Raw genomic sequence first — 20,584 nt, 5'->3', positions numbered from 1 at the left:
GTAGAAATGGTGCTGAGTAGTGAAGTAGCTGAAACACACTCTCACTGATAGTCTGTTCTTCAGAGAAAATGAAGTGACAAAAATTTTGAAAGATAACTCATTGAGAAAAAAATTGTCAATTGAAGAATGTTTTCTTTATTTTTATTCCTGTTGCATGGTGGCATTCACATTAGAAAAGCTCATCATTAATGCCACCTGGCATACATAAGACTGTACAGATTTAATTAAATAAATTTGTTTAGTTATTATAGATTTGAGACTACTACTAGGTGGTTTGAATAAGTAAATCAAAAGTATTTAAGTGGATGTTTTTGAAATATTGATATTCTCAATGTAACTGTCTGTTTATACTTTTTCATTTATTGCATTTCTTATTGAATATGATGGAAAGGACAAGTGTAGTTGTTTAAAGTAAGCTGGAGTAAGTGATCTTAACAAAAGTACCTGAATATATAGTAAGTTTGCTTGTAAAACAATGTCCACTAACCTCTGGTTCACTCCATTTTATAAAAGCATTCTCATCCATGCCCTCCACTTTTTCACTTTCCTTTGGTTTTAGTGCACTTAACAAGAAAAGAATAAACAATGAGTGGTCTTCACTTTACAGCTGGCCAATGCCTCAAGTGAGGCACGTTCCATCCGTGAGATGGCTGAGTATGTGGAGGGCATCCAGGTGAAGCAAGCTGGACTGGTTATTACTGGCCAGGTGAATCCTCAGGTGGCTGCTATGTTTGCCCACATCAAGGCTGAGCTAGGTGAGTCTGCTCTGAGGGGCCTCTGAATTACAGCTGAGAGGTATTATGGTTTCAAAATAATCAGGGTACAAAATACTTGCACTGGCTATTTTTTCTTTTTTTTTCCAGTTTTATGGCATCTTGTTTTTTTGGATATCGGTACATCATATACTTATGGATGGAGGAGACAGTAGACACCTGCTGAAAAGATAATTACTCCCATTGAGTTTTCAAACACCAGATGAGGGGTTACTATGAATTCATCAATAACTGAGCTGTGTCTCACAACACAAGATGGCAGTCACAGCCTGCCATCTCAAGTCAACTCTTTCTTCACATAAAACTACATGCACATAATTATACACACACCCTTCACTCAAAACTCAAAATTAAATTTCCTCTCTGGGGAGGAGAACAAAAATGTTTCCAGATTGGATTGCTCTTCTGGTATTAACCCTAAGTCTTGATACCCCCCTCAACTTTTTCTTAATTAACTTCTGCAACATACGTGGCCTTCAGTCTAATTTTCAATCTGTAGAACACCACCTCTCCTATACTAAACCTCATCTTTTCCACACTGAAACACAGATATCTGAGGCAGCTGACTGTAGCCCTTTTTTTTCTCTCCCACTTTCTCTATCATTTTCAATCCAAAGCTGGATGTTGCATCTGTGTGTGCAATGTCTTAATCTGTGCTTATGCCCATGCTCTTGAATCTTCCAAATTTTCCACCATCTGACTACAACTACAGAGTCATTCTTAAACAAGATTTATCTGTGTTGTATACCTCTCACCTAACTCCTCTGACTGTAAGAAATTTCTGAAGCTTCTAAAGTGGAGCACATTCTGACTCTCTTCCCTTTTGCGGACATCTTCATTCTTGGAGACTTCAATGTTCGCCACCAGCTTTGGCTTTCATCTCCCTTCACTTGACCATGCTGGTGAACTAGCCTTTAACTTTGTTATCCTCCATGATCTAGAGCAACTGGTGCAACACCCCACTTGTATTCCTGATTGTCTTGGAGATATATCCAACATTCTTGATCTCTTCCTAACCTCTAATCCTTCTGCTCATGCTGTCACCCTATCTTCTCCAATTGGCTCCTCCAGTCACAACCTCACATCTGTATCTTGTCGTATCTCTCCAATCCCTGTTCAGGATCCCTAAAGCAGAGGTGCCTCTGGTATTTTGCCTCTACTATAATTGGGGACCTAAGAGGTATTATTCTGATTTTCCTTGGAATGACTACTGGTTCCATGCCAGATGTTATACACCTCTGTGTACTGAGTGTATAACAGAGGTGATAGTGTCTGGCATGAAGGCATACATTCTCACTTTCTCTTGACCTAAACCTTCCAAACCTTGGTTTAACACGGTCTGTTCTCATGGTATGCATGATAGAGTGGTACCCCACAAAGACAAGACTCTTGCGCTTTCCATCATCAGAATCTCATGCACTTTATATTTCTGCCTGGAATCATATCGTCTGTTCTCCAACTAATCAAAACTTTCATAATAGAAATTGTTAAAATATTCCAAGATCTAACTCCCCTCTTGATTTCTGGCATCTAGCCAAAAACATCTCCAGTAACTTTCCTTCTTCATCTTTCCCTCCTTTATTTAACCTGTTGCTTATGATAAAGTCTGGCACAAAGACTTAATTTACAAACTACCCTCCCATGGCTTTTATCCTTGTCTCATTAACTTCATCTCAAATTCCTCAGAGTCCTGTCCTGTCACCCCCTCTCTTCCTATTATTCATCAGTGATCTTATAAACCAAACTTTTTGTCCTCTCCATTCTTACACTGATGGTAACACCCTGCACTTTTCCATGTTTTTTTGTAGACATGCAACTCTTCAGGAAGTAAACAGTTCATGCAGAGAAGCCACAGAATGCCTGACTTTTGATCTCTTCAAAATTTTTGATTGCTTCAGAGCAAACTTGTAGTCTTTTACTGCTGGAAGAATGTTTGGGCATTGGCCGAGAAGGGGAATTCCCCATGAGCTACATTGTCATGTCTCTACAGGACCAATTATCAGTTTAACATCTTGGTGGAAAGGACAGGCGACCTTCCTACCTCTCTCTCTCTCTCTCTCTCTCTCTCTCTCTCTCTCTCTCTCTCTCTCTCTCTCTCTCTCTCTCTCTCTCTCTCTCTCTCTCTCTCTCTCTCTCTCTCTCTCTCTCTCTCTCTCTCTCTCTCTCTCTCTCTCTCTCTCTCTCTCTCTCTCTCTATGATATTGTGTGAATAATTTTTCTATAATTTGTTCATGGTAATTGTGTCGTATAATCTTGATTGGAGGCAGAGCAGATTCATCACATTGTCATTTCACTTGCGCAAGTGGCTTTGGCTGTTTGACCTGTTACTCTGGAGGGTGCAATGATAGGATCTTTCTTCTAAAAATATTTATTTGTTGTAAATAAATTCTTTTTCCCAGCTGTGAAGAACATGCAAGTGCTTAGGAGTTGCTTCCATTGTGGGAGTGACCCTTGAGAGGCTAAGCCGCCTCTCTCTCAAACTTGAGTTACCTGACCCTACTGATAAGCACCCCAGGTGCTCTCAGTCTCCATGACAACACTGCAGAGCTATGATGTCAAATGTGATTTTTCTGTAAAACCTAGATTATTATCTTGAAACCTGAACCATTCGTAACACTGAATGGTTTGATGAGCTAAATAATCCATACTTAATACTTGAATTTCAATAAAAAAAAGTAAAAAGAACTGATATATTAAAAAGAAATTGTATAATGTGGCATAGTAGCTAATGGGGTTCGGCCAATGCCTAAGTTTTCTCCCGAGAATAAAAGGAGTATAGTGTTGTTCAATGCCTCAAAAACTCAATTCCTCCATCTGTCAACTCAACCTTACAGATAACTATACCTCTTCTTAGCTGTTATGACCACAAATCCTTGCCCCTTCATGAAGTTGCCACATCTGGACTAGCCTTCCTGAGCCACCTCCTGCGTGGACTCAGTGCAGGGCTCAAAGACAGATGTACAAGATCCCTTGTGACTCTTGCACCCTTTTCACAACAGTCATAACACTAGGTCACACTGATTTGAGATCGCCAGACTGTTTTACTGACCCACAGACAAGGGAAATACTCAAAACAACACTTAACACCCACAGCTGCAAAAGAATCGACAACCACATGTAGGAAAAATGGTTAACATACAATAACACGTATATGGTAGAGGTATAATACCCTGTTGGACTTCTGCCCTCTGTAACAGTTCTCCTAGTGCCCAACAGAGTGTTATAGCCTCAAGCGAAGTAAAGTTCACTATGCAGCTAATTACTTAGGTCCTTTATGGCTGAAATGCCTCAGCCAGCAGTAGCATTTAAGACACAACAAGAGACATGGGAAACTACTACAAAAAAAGATTGCAAATGAACACAAGGGAGGGTCATTCACCATTCACTGCACAAACTTGGCCTGGACACACATGCAGCTGAGGAGTCACTTCCCTGGTGTATCACCAGTGTGTAAGTAAGACAGCACTGGGACTGAGTCTCTTTACTATAAGGTCCAACCTGTTGATAAAGTGCATGTCAAACACAGTTCGGTAACCCATCAAAACACTCCCATCACACCCCCATACAATGCGCTATAATCACAATTTTACGAATTTTAATCAAAGTCAACATTTGTCAGGCAACTACATTATATGCGACTCACACAGTGCCTCCACTATCAACAAAAAAGTGAATCCCTGCGTAACATTCCTGGGAGTGGATCACACACCAACATGTCTCACAGATCCTGAGCCACAAACACTGTAACAGGATGTCTTTATAAACCTATCACCCATATATCACACAAGTACAATTGTGGTAACACAAAGTCAAGCTTCATACTGTAACAAGTGAATAATCAATTGGTATATTTAACTACAATAAATGGCTTACAAACTCATTAAACTCACCCAAAATTCCTGCTGCACACCTGAGCCATTGTAATCTTTGTGCCAACACCCATGTACTAGTTTCCCTGCAGCTGGGACATGGAGCCGTTTCCCTACAACCCACACACACACACAGCGCCACCACCTCACCACGCAGATTTCCCAAGTGAAATGAAAGGCAACCCTACAGGGGAAGCAAGATTGCATTCGCCACGTCATCCAACTCCCATGTCATAATCTCCACACACGAACGACATGTGCAATTACGGGAAGCGAAATACATAAGGTGTTAAATATAAGTAAATAGTACAATTTAGCAATACCATAATGCAAACAAATTACAATCTCAATTAATTAACAATAAATTTTATATTTCTAATCAAAGAAAACTTAAAGGCCATACTGAGATCTTCTCAATATACACCTGGGTATACACAACTACTCTTATTGGCAGACTACTATGGAGACTCGTAGTCTATATAAGTAGGCCGGGGTGTACAGCCAGTAATCCCCATAAAGCAACTGACCTGACTAAATTATATCCCACTCTAGTCTCCATCAAATATTAGAGCATGTCTTAGTATGTCTGCTCCAAGTGCTGGGTAGTGACTGAAAAACGTGCCACTCTCCTGCTCAGCTGCTAAGGGGAGGGGATACGAGGAAAGGCAGCGAGTTAGACACACATACATATGGACACCTGCCCTCACACTGCTCCTCACATGGACTTGACTGGAATAAAACACTTTATTATAAAAATTCTGCTGATTAAACTGGGGGGCTAGATGAGTACTGATTACTTCATTGTCAAGTGCAACTCTTCTACTAAATACTGGGTGAGTCTCAAATTAAATGGATAAGGGGAAGTAAGAAAATTCAAGTGGGAAACAGGAGTAATTGTGTGTATGGATAAGGGGAAGTAAGGAAATTCAAGTGGGAAACGGGAGTAATTGTGCGTATAAATATCTTAGAGTTTCAGGCTGAGTACTTATGTGACCAGGACGCATCTAAGTCTTGTCCCTGGCTTTCTCTCTCTCTCTCTCTCTCTCTCTCTCTCTCTCTCTCTCTCTCTCTCTCTCTCTCTCTCTCTCTCTCTCTCTCTCTCTCTCTCTCTCTCTCTCTCTCTCTCTCTCTCTCTCTCTCTCTCTCTCTCTCTCTCTCTCTCTCTCTCTCTCTCTCTCTCTCTCTCTCTCCTCGTTTATTCTTTTCTCATTCATTCATACTACCACATTTTATGTTGCATTGCCATGCTGCACATAACAGCTGACACTCAACTGTCCCCCTCCTCTACACTGAAATCCTTTGTCTGTCCTTTACTTATAATCTAAACTGGAAACTTCACATCTCTCTAACTAAAATAGCTTCAATGAAGTTGGGGATTCTGAGTTGTCTCCCAGTTTTTTCATCCCTTCTCCCCACCAGCTGCTAACTCTGTACATGGGCCTTATCTGCTTGTGTATGGAGTATGCTTCACATGTGTAGGGGGAGGGGTTCCACTCATGTTACACAGGATGGATGGAATCAAAAGCTTTTTGTCTTCTTAACTCCTCTCTTCTAACTGACTCTCTTCAGCCTCTCTCATTGCTGCAGTGTTGCATCTCTTGCTATCTTCTAATGCTATTTTCATGCTGACTGCTCTTCTTTGATAACTGCATGCTACTTCTGCAGCCTCACTGCACAAAACTTTCTTCTTTCTCTCACCCCTATTCTGTCCACCTCTTTAATGCAAGAGTTAACCAGTATTCTCAGTCATGCATCCCTTTCTCTGGTAAATTCTGCAACGCCCTTCCTGCTTCTGTATTTTTTCCTTCCTATGACGAACTCTTTCAAGAGGAAGGTTTCAAGACACTTTTTGAACTTTTTCAAGAGGGAGGTTTCAAGACACTTACTCTCTAATTTTTTTTATCACTTTTGACTCTGGGGACCAGCACCTTAGTGACCCCCCTTTTTTTTTTTTTCCCATGCCATTTCCCCTCCTACTTAAAAAAAAAAATTCATGGGTGCTATTGTATCACTAACACATTTAATAAACAGTAGGGTACATGACTGCACGGTTGTTATACAACTGCAATAATGCACTGAAATTTTAATTAATGTTTAATTAGAATAATGAACCAAAATTGGCATAACGAGCATGCCACTTGTGCAACCACTGGAATTTTAGTAAATATTTAATTTGAATAACGAACTAAAACTCGTAAGAGTAACTCGCCAGCTGTGCAAGCCACTGCTCACTTATCTGCCACCTGTCTCCTCTTTCCTCTTTTCCTTTCCATTCCCTTTTTTTTGTCTTGTCTTGAACCTTCCTCTCTGTCACTTTCTCCACCTTATCTGTTAGAGATAAGGGATTAGGGAGTGATACCTCGTTTTCTCTCTCCCCCTTATTCATTTTGTCATTTTCACTTCATCCTTTCTCACTTTCTTACTCATATATGTAATTCCATTTTCATTTTCAATCAGTTTCATTCTATTTAGTAATCCTTAGAGGATAATTCTTACTTTCAGAGAGAGAGAGAGAGAGAGAGAGAGAGAGAGAGAGAGAGAGAGAGAGAGAGAGAGAGAGAGAGGGCTCTGGCTTATGGGGTTTATTGCATGTATATGCATAATGCATGACAGTAAGTAAATGTGACCTGCACTTATCAGAGCAGCACAAAACCTGGGGTGATAATGTGCAAAACTTGGGATGATAAGAATTTAGAACTAGGTGTGAAGCTTGGGAGGGTACTGTATATATTTGTTGTGTTATCTCAAATGCAATAGTGCAAATGTGCTTATTTTTATGTATTAAAAAAAAATAGTGGAATTTTTAAAATATTTTCTGGTTCTCTGGAACCAATTAATTTTTTCCTATAGGTTCTTCAGTCGCTATAATGCACATTTGCCATAATGAACACTACATGGGAATGAATCATGTTTGTTGTTGCGTACCCTACTGTGGCCGCACCAGCTGGGCATCAATTGGCTCTCAGGTGATCTGTTTTACTCATCACACTCATCATCATAGGGTTGAGGAAAGGCAGTTCTCTCTCTGATGTTTATTGATGAGGTAGGCATGACCATAAGAACTGCGAACAAGTTCTCGGTCTCAGTTTCTTACAAAATGACATTATACACTGATATTAAACACTTTCAACATATTACAATATTCATTAACAATACATGCAATCAACTTGGCACTATGACAATCAGTTTTTACTACAAAATAAAGTATTTACCTCAGTCACCATCCTGCCCATCTTTGTCTGAGCGCGACTTGGCTGTGAGTGACGCCCGCAGGCGACGAGTGGGTTAACTACACTACTAACAAGTGAGCATCGGCTTCAGTGCTTAATATAGCATTGAATACTGATACTTACACATATTACATGTTTTCATGTAAATAGAAAACTATTGAACATTTCACTTATGATTACTGAGGAATAATGACATGAGGTACATACGCTTTACATACAGTAACACCCACTGTATTTGAGTCCTGAATAATTGTGAATCTGAGCACCTGGTTACAAACTGATGTGTGACACATTTTCCAGAAGTGAATACATTCAAAATTGTATTTTCAGTGGAACATGAATCAGAAGTACAAAATTTGAACCTGATAGTCTGAAATGGTATCTAACACATTAGCCCTTCAGTAATAAATCAGTGGAGATCTAACACATTAGCCCTTCAGTAATAAATCAGTGGAGATGTAAGAACATAAGAACATAAGAAATAAGGGAAGCTGCAAGAAGCCACCAGGCTTACACATGGCAGTCCCTGTATGAAATATCCCTACCTATTTCCACCTATCATCCCCATCCATAAATCTGTCTAATCTTCTCTTAAAGCTCTCTAATGTCTTAGTACTAACAACTTGATTACTGAGTCTGTTCCATTCATCTGTTACTCTGTTTGAGAACCAATTTCTTTGTATCTCTTAAACCTAAATTTTTCAAGCTTGAATCCATTATTTCTTGTTCTGCCCTGGTTGCTGATCCTAAGAATTTTGCTTGTGTCCCCCTTGTTATAACCCGTATACCACTTAGACTTCTATCAGGTCCCCTCTTATGTCCCCTCTATGTCTCTCTAAAGAATGTAAATTTAACAGTTTCAATCTCACCTCATAAGGAATACTCCTCATCCCCTGTATCCATTTAGTCATTCTCCTTTGTACTGATTCTAATAGACCTATATCCTTCTTGTAATGTGGGAACCAGAACTGCACAGCATAGTCTAGATGAGGTCTGACCACCGCCAAATATAACTTTAGTATTACTTCGGCCCTTCTGCTTTTAACATTCCTAAAAATTAATCCTAATACCCTATTTACCCTGTTTCTGGCCTCTATGCATTGCTTTCCTAGATGGAGTTCAGAGCTTACTATAACTTGTAAATAATAATAATAATAATTATTATTATTATTATTATTATTATTATTATTATTATTATTATTATTATTATTATTATTATTATTAGTATTATTATTAGTATTATTCTTTCCCCCCTTTTACTGAAGATAAAAGGGGAAGGGTAAGTGTAACAAAAATGGTATTATTGCCCGTTATGTGAGGACACACTAACAATCTTGTGAATGTTTGGTCTAGGTGTGATTTAGCTGATCACAGATGATTGTTACAAGTGACCATGAAAATGCCATAAAGCTGTGTTTTCTCAGACAAATTTTTTGTTGCTTAAGATCACCATAAATTTCACCAATAAGTAAAAATGAATTCTTGAATGTGTTGCCAGAAAGCTTTGTCCTGATTGATTACAGCTGACTAGCATATACAATTGAATATTTGGGTTAGACTTCATATGTAATACACTCAACCTCGGCACCTGTGTATATGGAAACACCAGATTTCAGAAACAGTGGATCTTTTTTGGCCATGCCAAATATGCGGCCTGATTAGAAATTGTTTTGATAATAACCATAGCCTGTATAAGATAATTGGCTTGATTATATTGTCAGCTGAGGAAACCAGCACATGTGTATCCCTTGTGAACTCTCACAATTTTGTAATACTTGTATTCCTTCTTGCTAGCTAGAAACGAGTCTACACCCTTTTTTTTTTTTTTTTTTTCCCCTCGAACAGCAAAATCATAACTGCAGCAGCCAGCTGGAGGAGGAGTCTTTCTTGATTGTGTGTTTTGATGTTATGGGCCAGAGGGCCAGCAGCTTCTCTTGACCATGTGAAAACTTCTGGCTGAAATCAGGTAGCTGGAGCTATCCAGGAGGAAAAATCATCTTGTGTTAAGGCAGGTTTACAGGGGGCAATTTTTTTATGCATTTATGGAACATTATCTCCTCCCCAAACAGCAGCAACATTGGATAGAAGGCAATATTGGACCAGTACCTCCCCCAACTAGTCTGAAGGTGCTGTGGTTGAGTGTGTGCTTGGCAAGCCTTTAGCTGGTGCATGCTGAACCAATCAAGACCCTGATTCCTCACTCTTTTGGCAGGGCATTTAGTTGGTGGATGACTAAAGCTCTTGCAAAATTTTTACACTTTAAATATTTTGTTTACTTATCATTTAGCCTTGTTTGCCCTGACCTCATTCTTAATATTTATAGGAAAACGATGATGTTGAAGACAACCCTTTGAAGGGTTGTGGAATCAAACTAATAAGCAGGAAATGGATACTGTGAATTGCCATTGGAGATGTGGTGTGCAAACTCTGTGAATGAAATAGGTTTCTTTGTATAATTTTTTTCAAGGATTAATTAATACTTTGATATTGTTTTCCTATTCATATTCTCATAAATTGGAAGAGGACAATTGATTTTAGTGATTGAAAGTATAGTAAAAATTTTGAAGGTGGAATTCCACATAAATTAACCAGGCAACTAAATATTTAATTGTAAAAAGTTGTTCTCCAAAAAGACTATATCTACAAATATTTTGTTAATTGGCATCATGCAGACTAAACCCAGTCATACCAGATCAAATATGGAATAATCTCTGCAGTAATAACTACATTGCACTACCTCTGAGGATATGATGCTAAGGAAGGCTGCTGGTTGTGATTGAAGGGCAGGGGGTTTAGCTTTTGCAGTGGCACCTCCCTGATGTGCTGCTGGATTAATTTTTTTTCCCTCCTCTCTCCGCATTTAGATTTCTTTTTTTCTCTCAAATATCTTGTAATTTTCGTTATACTTTTCTTTTGTTTCATTGTTACTGTTGTCACACAGGAGCCCACTAATAATTCAATCTCCATTTCTATATACAATCTTTTGTTATTTATGCACTTTTGTCTTCACCTCTTTCCTTATCTTTATTTTCTGTCCATTTCCTTTCTCTTCAACCAAGCTGAATGGACTGATAACAAGGATAAAAAAAAAAAAAGGGCAGGATCTATCTTCAGGAACAACAAATGAAAACTCAACTTTTCTAAATTGTTGCCACTGTGTTTCCCTATTCTCTTCCATACTCTTGGAGATATTAGTGCACATCCTTATTTCCTCTTCCTTTGTTATTTTCATCAAAACCTCAACACTCCCTCCCACACCTCACAAAAGATATTGTTGTTAGGTTCATATATTCATCACTACTCTGAGGTACAAAGGAGCTAGGAAAAATGTGTTGTCTACTTAATTTTCACTAAAGCCACCACCAAAGATATGTTATTTCATATCTAAGGGAATATCAAGGTTTTGGAAGTGGATGGCTTGAATTCCTTTTTCTTTCACATTCATATTCACTACTTTTCCATCAGGTGAGGAGCGTGGAGCACACACCCTACCACCTCTAAAATATGATTATGATGCCCTGGAGCCTCATATCTGCGCCACCATCATGCAGATCCATCACACCAAACACCACCAAGGATACATCAACAACCTGAAGGCAGCTGTAGAAAAGGTAGGTGACATCAAAGCTAGTAGTCATTATGAGGAAACCAGGGAGGAATGTAACAAAGAGAGAGGGGGAATAGGGAGAGAACAATGGTGCCAATACCCTTCCTACTTCGTCGAAGGTTTCTTTTTGTTGAACTGTGGTCAATTCAGAGAAAATCATTGATAGTGTAGAAAGAAATGAAGTGGTACTAAATGTAGTTGTAGGACAGTCAAGACTGATCAAGCCTCGCATGGATGTTCATGATCGTTCAGTTAGTTACATTAAGGCTCTGTCACATCAACACATTTACCGTCAACTTTTTTGTCAACTTTCTAAAAAATTAACAGTTTCTTGAGTGCTCACTATCATATACACACAGTTCTTCGTCTGCACTTTCATCAACAGTGAATGACCATGGCTCCTCTGATGGACAGGCAAGCATTTGCCGCTTTGCACTTTATTACGAGAAATTGACCTGGAGCTGTGGCAAGTTCCAGGAAGTTTTCCTTAAGAAGAGGTGACTGCATTGTATGCTGCCTGCTTCAAATCTTTCTTGAGATGTCATTTCTGTGGTTCCAGAGACAGTGGTGGCTTCGTATGTTTTCTATAAGAACATGTCTCAGAGAGACGTGTCCACTGAAGCTAATTCACAGTATCCAATGTGCAGGAGTAGGAGAAACAGAGACCTTCCAAAAGTATAAACATCTATTGAGTCATGTGATCCACATTTGCTGTTGTATAGTCACAAATTAAATGTAATGACAAGTAAAATTAAATGATTTCATATTTTTCTTTATTTAAAATTTTTTTTTCACTAACAATAAGGTTTACGTAGCATATCTTTATATAATAAACAGCAGATTTTCATATGACAACAAAAGTTGTTGATAACCCTCCTCCATGAAGACAATCACTTCTATTTGATGATGCTGTCAGAAAAAGACAACAGAATGAGGTAAAAGTTGACAAACCAGAGTTGACTGAAAATTTACTAGTGTGATGGTACCTTTACTGTGTGTGAATATTTTGTGAAGAGTAAATTTGATCCCTACAGTATATATGCAAAATTTTATTGTAACATAATGGGGACACTATTAGAGGAAGGAATTTTGCTAGGTAGATGGTAGAGTAGGCAGGTTAAAATGAACCTTGAAGGCTGTAAGATGCTGTTGATGGCTTTCGTGGGGGCCAGCTCTGGAGACAGGTTGCTCAGGACCAGGTCATGTACCCTATTAATTGTGATATTCACCATGGTCTGAAAAAACTGTCAGATTCATCAGGCGACTTGATTTTACACAAAAATCTTGGTATGTTGGGTAAAAAATCTTTGTCATTTGTTTGTTATCAAACCAACTAACAAAATAGGGACATTTATAATTTATAGCCACCATAATTAAGTAAAGAGCAAGAAATATGGCAAAAAGTGGTAAACAGTGTGCACATTATCTTGGATCTGGGATGTATCATCACTGGGACAAATGCTATTTTTCCTCTTTATGTAAGTTTAGTCTAGTCATTTAAGTTATACAGTAAACAAAACTATTCTGGCACATATGAAAAAAAACAAACATGTTTTGATGCCAAGCTTTAGCATGAAACTGGTGAATATTGTCTGTTGGCATCATATCTCCCAACATTCCATCTGAGTTGTTGCTTGTCTGTTTACACCGTGTCCCCCAGTGTCTTCTTTGAGTTACCGTTTTCTTCTTTGGAACCCTTGGTTCTTCTTTTTTGATAAACTGGGGTTTTACAACAGCACTGCAAACTCGTATCTCCTGTCTCGGGTTTTTTGGTGTTTTAGGGAAGTTGGAGTGTGTGACATTGGGCAATCCTTTCATCTCAGTATAGTTTCAGTTGTCACAGTATTCCAGTAGCACAAATAATGTCCTCAATTCTTTATGAAATTTGCCTGAAAAATATTATTTCCTGTAGAAACTAGTGGAAAAATTTCAAACTATATAAATATGTAGCAGGAAACTAGAAATGTGAGAACACTGAGAGCTTAGTTGCTTTTAATGGCTGTTCCATAAAGTGTGAATCACCAGATCACATGGGTACTGTTAGCATAAACACTTAAGGTTCATGTTTTGTACCATGTAGGTACAAAACAGTACATCAAGATGTATCATGAGAGGTGATTTTAGAATGTGCATCTCCAAAGAATTATAGGAGTCCTCCATTGAAACAGCCATTGACGACCAGCAGCTCAGACCATTGTGAATGCCTCTATTCAATTGTTTTGTTTAGTCATTACACTAATATTTATTGGGTTAAGAGGAGCTACAATCTTATTACATGCAGGGATGGCTAGAGAATGTTGTAAACAATATAGTTCATTTGTATTTGTATTTGTATTTTTTTTTTTTTTTTTTGTAAGGACACTGGCCAAGGGCAACAAAAATCTAATAAAATAAATGCCCACTGAAATGCCAGTCCTGTAAAAGGGTCAAAGCAGTGGTCAAAAATTGGTGGATAAGTGTCTTGAAACCTCCCTCTTGAAGGAATTCCAGTCATAGGAAGGTGGAAATACAGAAGCAGGCAGGGAGTTCCAGAGTTTACCAGAGAAAGGGATGAATGATTCAGAATACTGGTTAACTCTTGCGTTAGAGAGGTGGACAGAATAGGGGTGAGAGAAAGAAGAAAGTCTTGTGCAGCGAGGCTGCGGAAGGAGGGGAGGCATGCAGTTAGCAAGATCAGAAGAGCAGTTAGCATGAAAATAGTGGTAGAAGACAGTTAGATATGCAACATTGCGGCGGTGAGAGAGAGGCTGAAGACAGTCAGTTAGAGGAGAGGAGTTGATGAGACTAAAAGCTTTTGATTCCACCCTGTCTAGAAGAGCAGTATGAGTGGAACCCCCCCAGACATGTGAAGCATACTCCATACATGGACGGATAAGGCCCTTGTACAGAGTTAGCAGCTGGGGGGGTGAGAAAAACTGGCAGAGACGTCTCAGAACACCTAACTTCATAGAAGCTGTTTTAGCTAGAGATGAGATGTGAAGTTTCCAGTTCAGATTATAAGTAAAGGACAGACCGAGGATGTTCAGTGTAGAAGAGGGGGACAGTTGAGTGTCATTGAAGAAGAGGGGATAGTTGTCTGGAAGGTTGTGTCGAGTTGATAGATGGAGGAATTGAGTTTTTGAAGCATTGAACAATACCAAGTTTGCTCTGCCCCAATCAGAAATTTTAGAAAGATCAGAAGTCAAGCGTTCTGTGGCTTCCCTGCGTGATATGTTTACCTCCTGAAGGGTTGGACATCTATGAAAAGACGTGGAAAAGTGCAGGGTGGTATCATCAGCGTAGGAGTGGATAGGACAAGAAGTTTGGTTTAGAAAATCATTAATGAATAATAAGAAGAGAGTGGGTGACAGGACAGAACCCTGAGGAACACCACTGTTAATAGATTTAGGAGAAGAACAGTGACCGTCTACCACAGCAGCAATAGAACGGTCAGAAAGGAAACTTGAGATGAAGTTACAGAGAGAAGGATAGAAACCGTAGGAGGGTAGTTTGGAAATCAAAGCTTTGTGCCAGACTATCAAAAGCTTTTGATATGTCCAAGACAACAGCAAAAGTTTCACCAAAATCTCTAAAAGAGGATGAGCAAGACTCAGTAAGGAAAGCCAGAAGATCACCAGTAGAGCGGCCTTGACAGAACCCATGCTGGCGATCAGATAGAAGGTTGTGAAGTGATAGATGTTTAAGAATCTTCCTGTTGAGGATAGGCTCAAAAACTTTAGATAGGCAGGAAATTAAAGCAATAGGACGGTAGTTTGAGGGATTAGAACGGTCACCCTTTTTAGGAACAGGTTGAATGTAGGCAAACTTCCAGCAAGAAGGAAAGGTAGATGTTGACAGACAGAGCTGAAAGAGTTTGACTAGGCAAGGTGCAAGCACGGAGGCACAGTTTCGGAGAACAATAGGAGGGACCCCATCAGGTCCATAAGCCTTCCGAGGGTTTAGGCCAGCGAGGGAATGGAAAACATCATTGCGAAGAATTTTAATAGGTGGCATGAAGTAGTCAGAGGGTGGAGGAGAGGGAGGAACAAGCCCAGAATCGTCCAAGGTAGAGTTTTTAGCAAAGGTTTGAGCAAAGAGTTCAGCTTTAGAAATAGATGTGATAGCAGTGGTGCCATCTGGTTGAAGTAGAGGAGGGAAAGAAGAAGAAGCAAAGTTATTGGAGATATTTTTGGCTAGATGCCAGAAATCACGAGGGGAGTTAGATCTTGAAAGGTTTTGACATTTTCTGTTAATGAAGGAGTTTTTGGCTAGTTGGAGAACAGACTTGGCATGGTTCCGGGCAGAAATATAAAATGCATGAGATTCTGGTGATGGAAGGCTTAAGTACCTTTTGTGGGCCACCTCTCTATCATGTATAGCACGAGAACAAGCTGTGTTAAACCAAGGTTTAGAAGGTTTAGGACGAGAAAAAGAGTGAGGAATGTACGCCTCCATGCCAGACACGATCACCTCTGTTATGCGCTCAGCACACAGACGGGTCTCTGACACGGAAGCAGTAGTCATTCCAAGGAAAATCAGCAAAATACCTCCTCAGGTCCCCCCAACTGGCAGAGGCAAAATGCCAGAGGCACCTTCGCTTAGGAGGATCCTGAGGAGGGATTGGATTGATAGGACAAGATAAAGATATGAGATTGTGATCGGAGGAGCCCAAGGGAGAAGAAAGGGTGACAGCATAAGCAGAAGGATTAGAGGTCAGGAAAAGGTCAAGAATGTTGGGCGTATCTCCAAGACGGTCAGGAATGCGAGTAGGGTGTTGCATCAATTGCTCTAGGTCATGGAGGATAGCAAAGTTGTAGGCTAGTTCACCAGGATGGTCAGTGAAGGAGGAAAGCCAAAGCTGGTGGTGAACATTGAAATCTCCAAGAATGGAGATCTCTGCAAAAGGGAAGAGGGTCAGAATGTGCTCCACTTTGGAAGTTAAGTAGTCAAGGAATTTCTTATAATCAGAGGAGTTAGGAGAGAGGTATACAGCACAGATAAATTTAGTATGAGAGTGACTCTGTAGTCGTAGCCAGATGGTGGAAAACTCGGAAGATTCAAGAGCGTGGGCACGAGAGCAGGTTAAGTCATTGCGCACATAAACGCAGCATCCAGCTTTGGATCGAAAATGAGGATAGAGAAAGTAGGAGGAAACAGAAAAGGGGCTACTGTCAGTTGCCTCAGACACCTGAGTTTCAGTGAGGAAAAGAAGATGAGGTTTAGAAGAGGAGAGGTGGTGTTCTACAGATTGAAAATTAGATCTTAGACCGCGAATGTTGCAGAAGTTAATGAAGAAAAAGTTGAGGGGGGTGTCAAGACACTTAGGGTCGTCGACAGAAAGGCAGTCCGACCTGGGGACATTTATGGTCCCCTCCCCAGATGGGGACTCCGAGGCTGGTGTAGGAGTCGCCATGATTTTAAAATTTTTGAGTGAAGGGTGTGTGTGTTATTAGGTGCTTGTAGTTTTGTGTGGAGGAAGAGAGTTGTCTTTAGAGGGCAGGCTGTGACTGCCCCCTTGTGTTGTGAGACACAAAGGGAAACGTTCAGTGAGGTCACAGCTGGGTTTAATGATAAGTTCACAGCACCCCCTGAACAGTGCTTTAGACCTCACTGGGAGTAATTATCATTTCGGCTGGTGTCTACTGCCTCCTCCAATAAATATATGTTGGGAGCACTATGATTTGTTATTTTAATTCTATTGTAATTAGCATGGTTACTATTTAATTTATAATAAATTTACCAGCACAACTATAGATGCTGACATTAATGATGGAGTGTAATATGGTTTTTACTTGCACATTATACCACTCACAACCTTGTTAAGGGTTCAGTTCCTGGTTCTCATGGCTGGTTTATCCTGTGTTCAGATTTACCTTTCACTGTTAAAATGATTCTCCAGAGGGGAGGCATGGCACTTCTGCTTACTATTCTTTAACCCTGTTTTTGTCTTCCTTAGCTTGCAGAGGCAGAGAAGGCTAATGATATAGCTGCCATGAATGCACTCCTTCCGGCCATCAAGTTCAATGGAGGTGGCCATTTGAACCATACCATCTTCTGGACCAACATGGCCCCTGGAGCTGGAGGAGAGCCCACAGGAGCCATTGCTGAAGCCATCAACAAGGACTTTGGCTCATTCCAGTCCTTCAAGGTAAGGTTGGAGAAGGGTAATGGTGGTAGTGGAGTTTGCTAAAGGGAAGGCTTGTGTTAATGCACAAGAGTTCAGTATATAGGTGAGATATGGTGGATGTTTGTTAATATATTTTGAGAGGAGCTATGAAAAGTAGATTAAGAAAAGGATGATTGGAGAATTTTATGTGCTGTTTTAAGAGAAGTAAGGCCAGTAGATGATCAAATATTGAAATATTAAATTCAAGAAATTCATACATTGGACAAGAATGAAAATATGTTGAAGTTGCATGCATAATTGGTAAGTCATTACTAGATTTCAAATTTCTAGATAAGTACTTTACCAGGGGGTGAATTTTCTTCTCTTCAGGAAGAGTTAAATTAATACATTATTTAAATTTTTGAAGTAGAGGAAAAATGTTCTTTACTTTAAGTAACAGCATCTACATGATGATATGTTAGACTACCTTGTGGCTTTTGTGATTTCTTGTTGGAACAGGTAGACTTGGATATGCTTGTGCAACTGATATTCTCGATAGGGTGAATACATGTCCTCAATATGTAATGTTCGGAATATTTTCTTAGTCTGCCATAGCTCACAGGGCCTATAAAAAGCTGTTTCTACCAACCATGTTTCACCTATCAACCAAGTTGCATGCATCACATATTTCCAAGCCAGAGGCTTTTTGTACTGTTTGTCTTAGTATTTTTTTATGTTTATGGAGATATTCATGATCCTTCTCTCTTCATTGTATGGCCACAGTGGCTGAGGCTTATAGTGACAAGTTTAGATGAGATTATGAACTAAGTCATTCCGGTAGTAGTGAATGATAGGACAGCAATTTGTCTGAAATTAATGACCATGTGTTGGAACATACAGCCTGTTCAAATGGAAGGATATGGGGCTTGGGGCAGATATTTTTGGAAGTGACTGTTCTATTACCATTCTGCTGTTTAGTGATGACAGTGTTGGGGTAAATCCTATGTTGGGACCTCATAGTTTCCCTACCTGTTGAGCTGCTTTGAACAATTTAAAAAAAAAAAAAAATTTAATTGCAATTATAAAATCAAAACCTTTTCTATTTCTGTTTTCTTGAATGTAGGAATACATACAGAAGATTTTGCTGCAAATATTCATTTTAGGAGTTTACAAATAGCTTGTAATGTGTGTACACATAGGGAGGGTGGGATTGCTGCTTGTGTGTGGTGCATCTTAGCATGAAAGGATTAAAGGTGATTGAAAGAACTATAAAACCCTCATATATACTTTTATTTCTGTAAAGAAACATCATTATTAAGATGCCTCATCTTGGTTACATAATTTTTGTAAGGGATATATGTTTAGTATATTGGCAGACAAGTAGTTAGTCAGTATAAGCAATGTACTAGTATACAAGCTAAGATATTTTGCTTTGTTGGTATTGAAATAAATTTCAGCTACAGAGACACAAAATTCTCTGTCAACCATTTTGTATTTATGTGTTTATTTTCATGTGTATGCACTTGAACACTTGGATGGTATATGAATGAGGAAAGGATTAGATGTAAAATATTATTTGAGATAGGAAAGTGTGGAAAATATAGAAGTTTAGTCATAATTTTCATTTACATATTGATTTCATGGCTAGGTGTTACAACATTTAAGTACAGTGGAACCTTGGTTCTCAAACTTAATCATTTCTGAATGCTGTTCAGAATCCGAAATGTTTGGAAACAAACCATTTTCCCCATAGGAATCAGTGTAAAATGGATTAATTCCCTAGGCACCCATCCACCCAGTCTTAGCGGATTATGACAGGCACTTCCGCTGCCAAAATGGGTACTTCACATAACCAGTTCAGAAATTATTTACCAAGAAAGGACATATTAAATTAACTTAGTGATATGGAACTTCTTAGAAGATAATGTTTAGACTGTGCAGGTATTTTCTGCCATCGATCTAGTGAGGGAAACCCTACTGAGTGACACAGAGAGGAGCAGCCCACTTACCGACAAAATTAAGGTGATCATAACACTTAAGACATCTTGCTGCTGGGAAAAGGTAATGGAGAAATGCAGTTGTGCAGTAGTGATGGCATCGTAGGTTATTGAAAGAGCCACAGGTGGCTCAAGACTACTCCTGAGTCAGCCAAAAACTGTTTGTTTACATTGAGGCTCATCAATGGAATCACATTTATCTCATTCTAAAGATTGAATTACTGTCTTACCCATTGTGTCTCCTCCAAATACATAAAAATCATGAAAATACTTATAGCAACTATAAATTAGTAATAAATAACAGCTTTTGCTTTGTATTTTAGTATTTGAAATCATGTAACTTTAAGAAGTGAATTATGGTATGGCAACTGAAGTAATTATGAATTTAAATTTTTTTTTGAAAAGGGAAGTGTTTGGTGACTGAGGTTCCACTGTATTTACAAGTAGAAAGGATGTAAGATCATGATGTTGTATAGCGATATTTTTGGGGCAGTAAGATAAACAGGAATGCCTTGATAAACTTAAAAAAAAATAAAATAAAAAAACATTCAGGCTTATTGGGTGAATGAAATTTTCAAGCTTTGAAAGTGTCATGGTATCAAGGCTTATCTATTAATTTGTAGTAGCATGTTATAGATATTAGTGAAAGCAGTCAGACATTACATTGATATTCAGAAAGTAGCACATTAAGATTATGATGGTATGTTCTCTTCAGGAAAAGTTCTCTGGTGCCAGTGTTGCTGTGAAGGGATCCGGCTGGGGTTGGCTTGGCTACTGCCCCAAGGATGACAAGGTTGCTGTTGCCACTTGCCAGAACCAGGATCCCCTGCAGATCACCCATGGTGAGACTTGATTCAGCACTCTTCCATGTGATACACTTAACTCAGTGTAATCTAACCTATTTTGATTAGATCATCCATGGTGAGACATGATACAGCACTCTTCCATATGATACACTTATCTCAGTGTATTCTAACCTAACCTATTCTGATTATTCCTTCAAACACCTTCAGAAATGTGGCA

At 39.2% G+C, this 20,584-nt stretch overlaps 1 protein-coding gene across 3 annotated transcripts in view; it reads left to right on the top strand.

Moving 5' to 3' along the window:
• Nucleotides 1-20,584, top strand: part of LOC135113211 (superoxide dismutase [Mn], mitochondrial-like) — a 64,024-nt gene that overhangs the window by 29,451 nt on the left and 13,989 nt on the right. For all 3 annotated transcript variants that reach the window (XM_064028352.1, XM_064028353.1, XM_064028354.1), the window contains exons 3-6: nucleotides 608-755; nucleotides 11,338-11,483; nucleotides 17,415-17,606; nucleotides 20,277-20,403. In XM_064028352.1, the coding sequence (XP_063884422.1) occupies nucleotides 608-755; nucleotides 11,338-11,483; nucleotides 17,415-17,606; nucleotides 20,277-20,403 (613 nt within the window). The remainder of the gene's footprint in view (nucleotides 1-607; nucleotides 756-11,337; nucleotides 11,484-17,414; nucleotides 17,607-20,276; nucleotides 20,404-20,584) is intronic.

Source organism: Scylla paramamosain, chromosome 25 (assembly GCF_035594125.1).
Source record: "Scylla paramamosain isolate STU-SP2022 chromosome 25, ASM3559412v1, whole genome shotgun sequence".
Lineage (NCBI taxonomy): Eukaryota > Metazoa > Arthropoda > Malacostraca > Decapoda > Portunidae > Scylla > Scylla paramamosain.
Note: the sequence above shows the minus strand (reverse complement) of the source record. Positions and strands in the feature narration are given on the sequence as shown.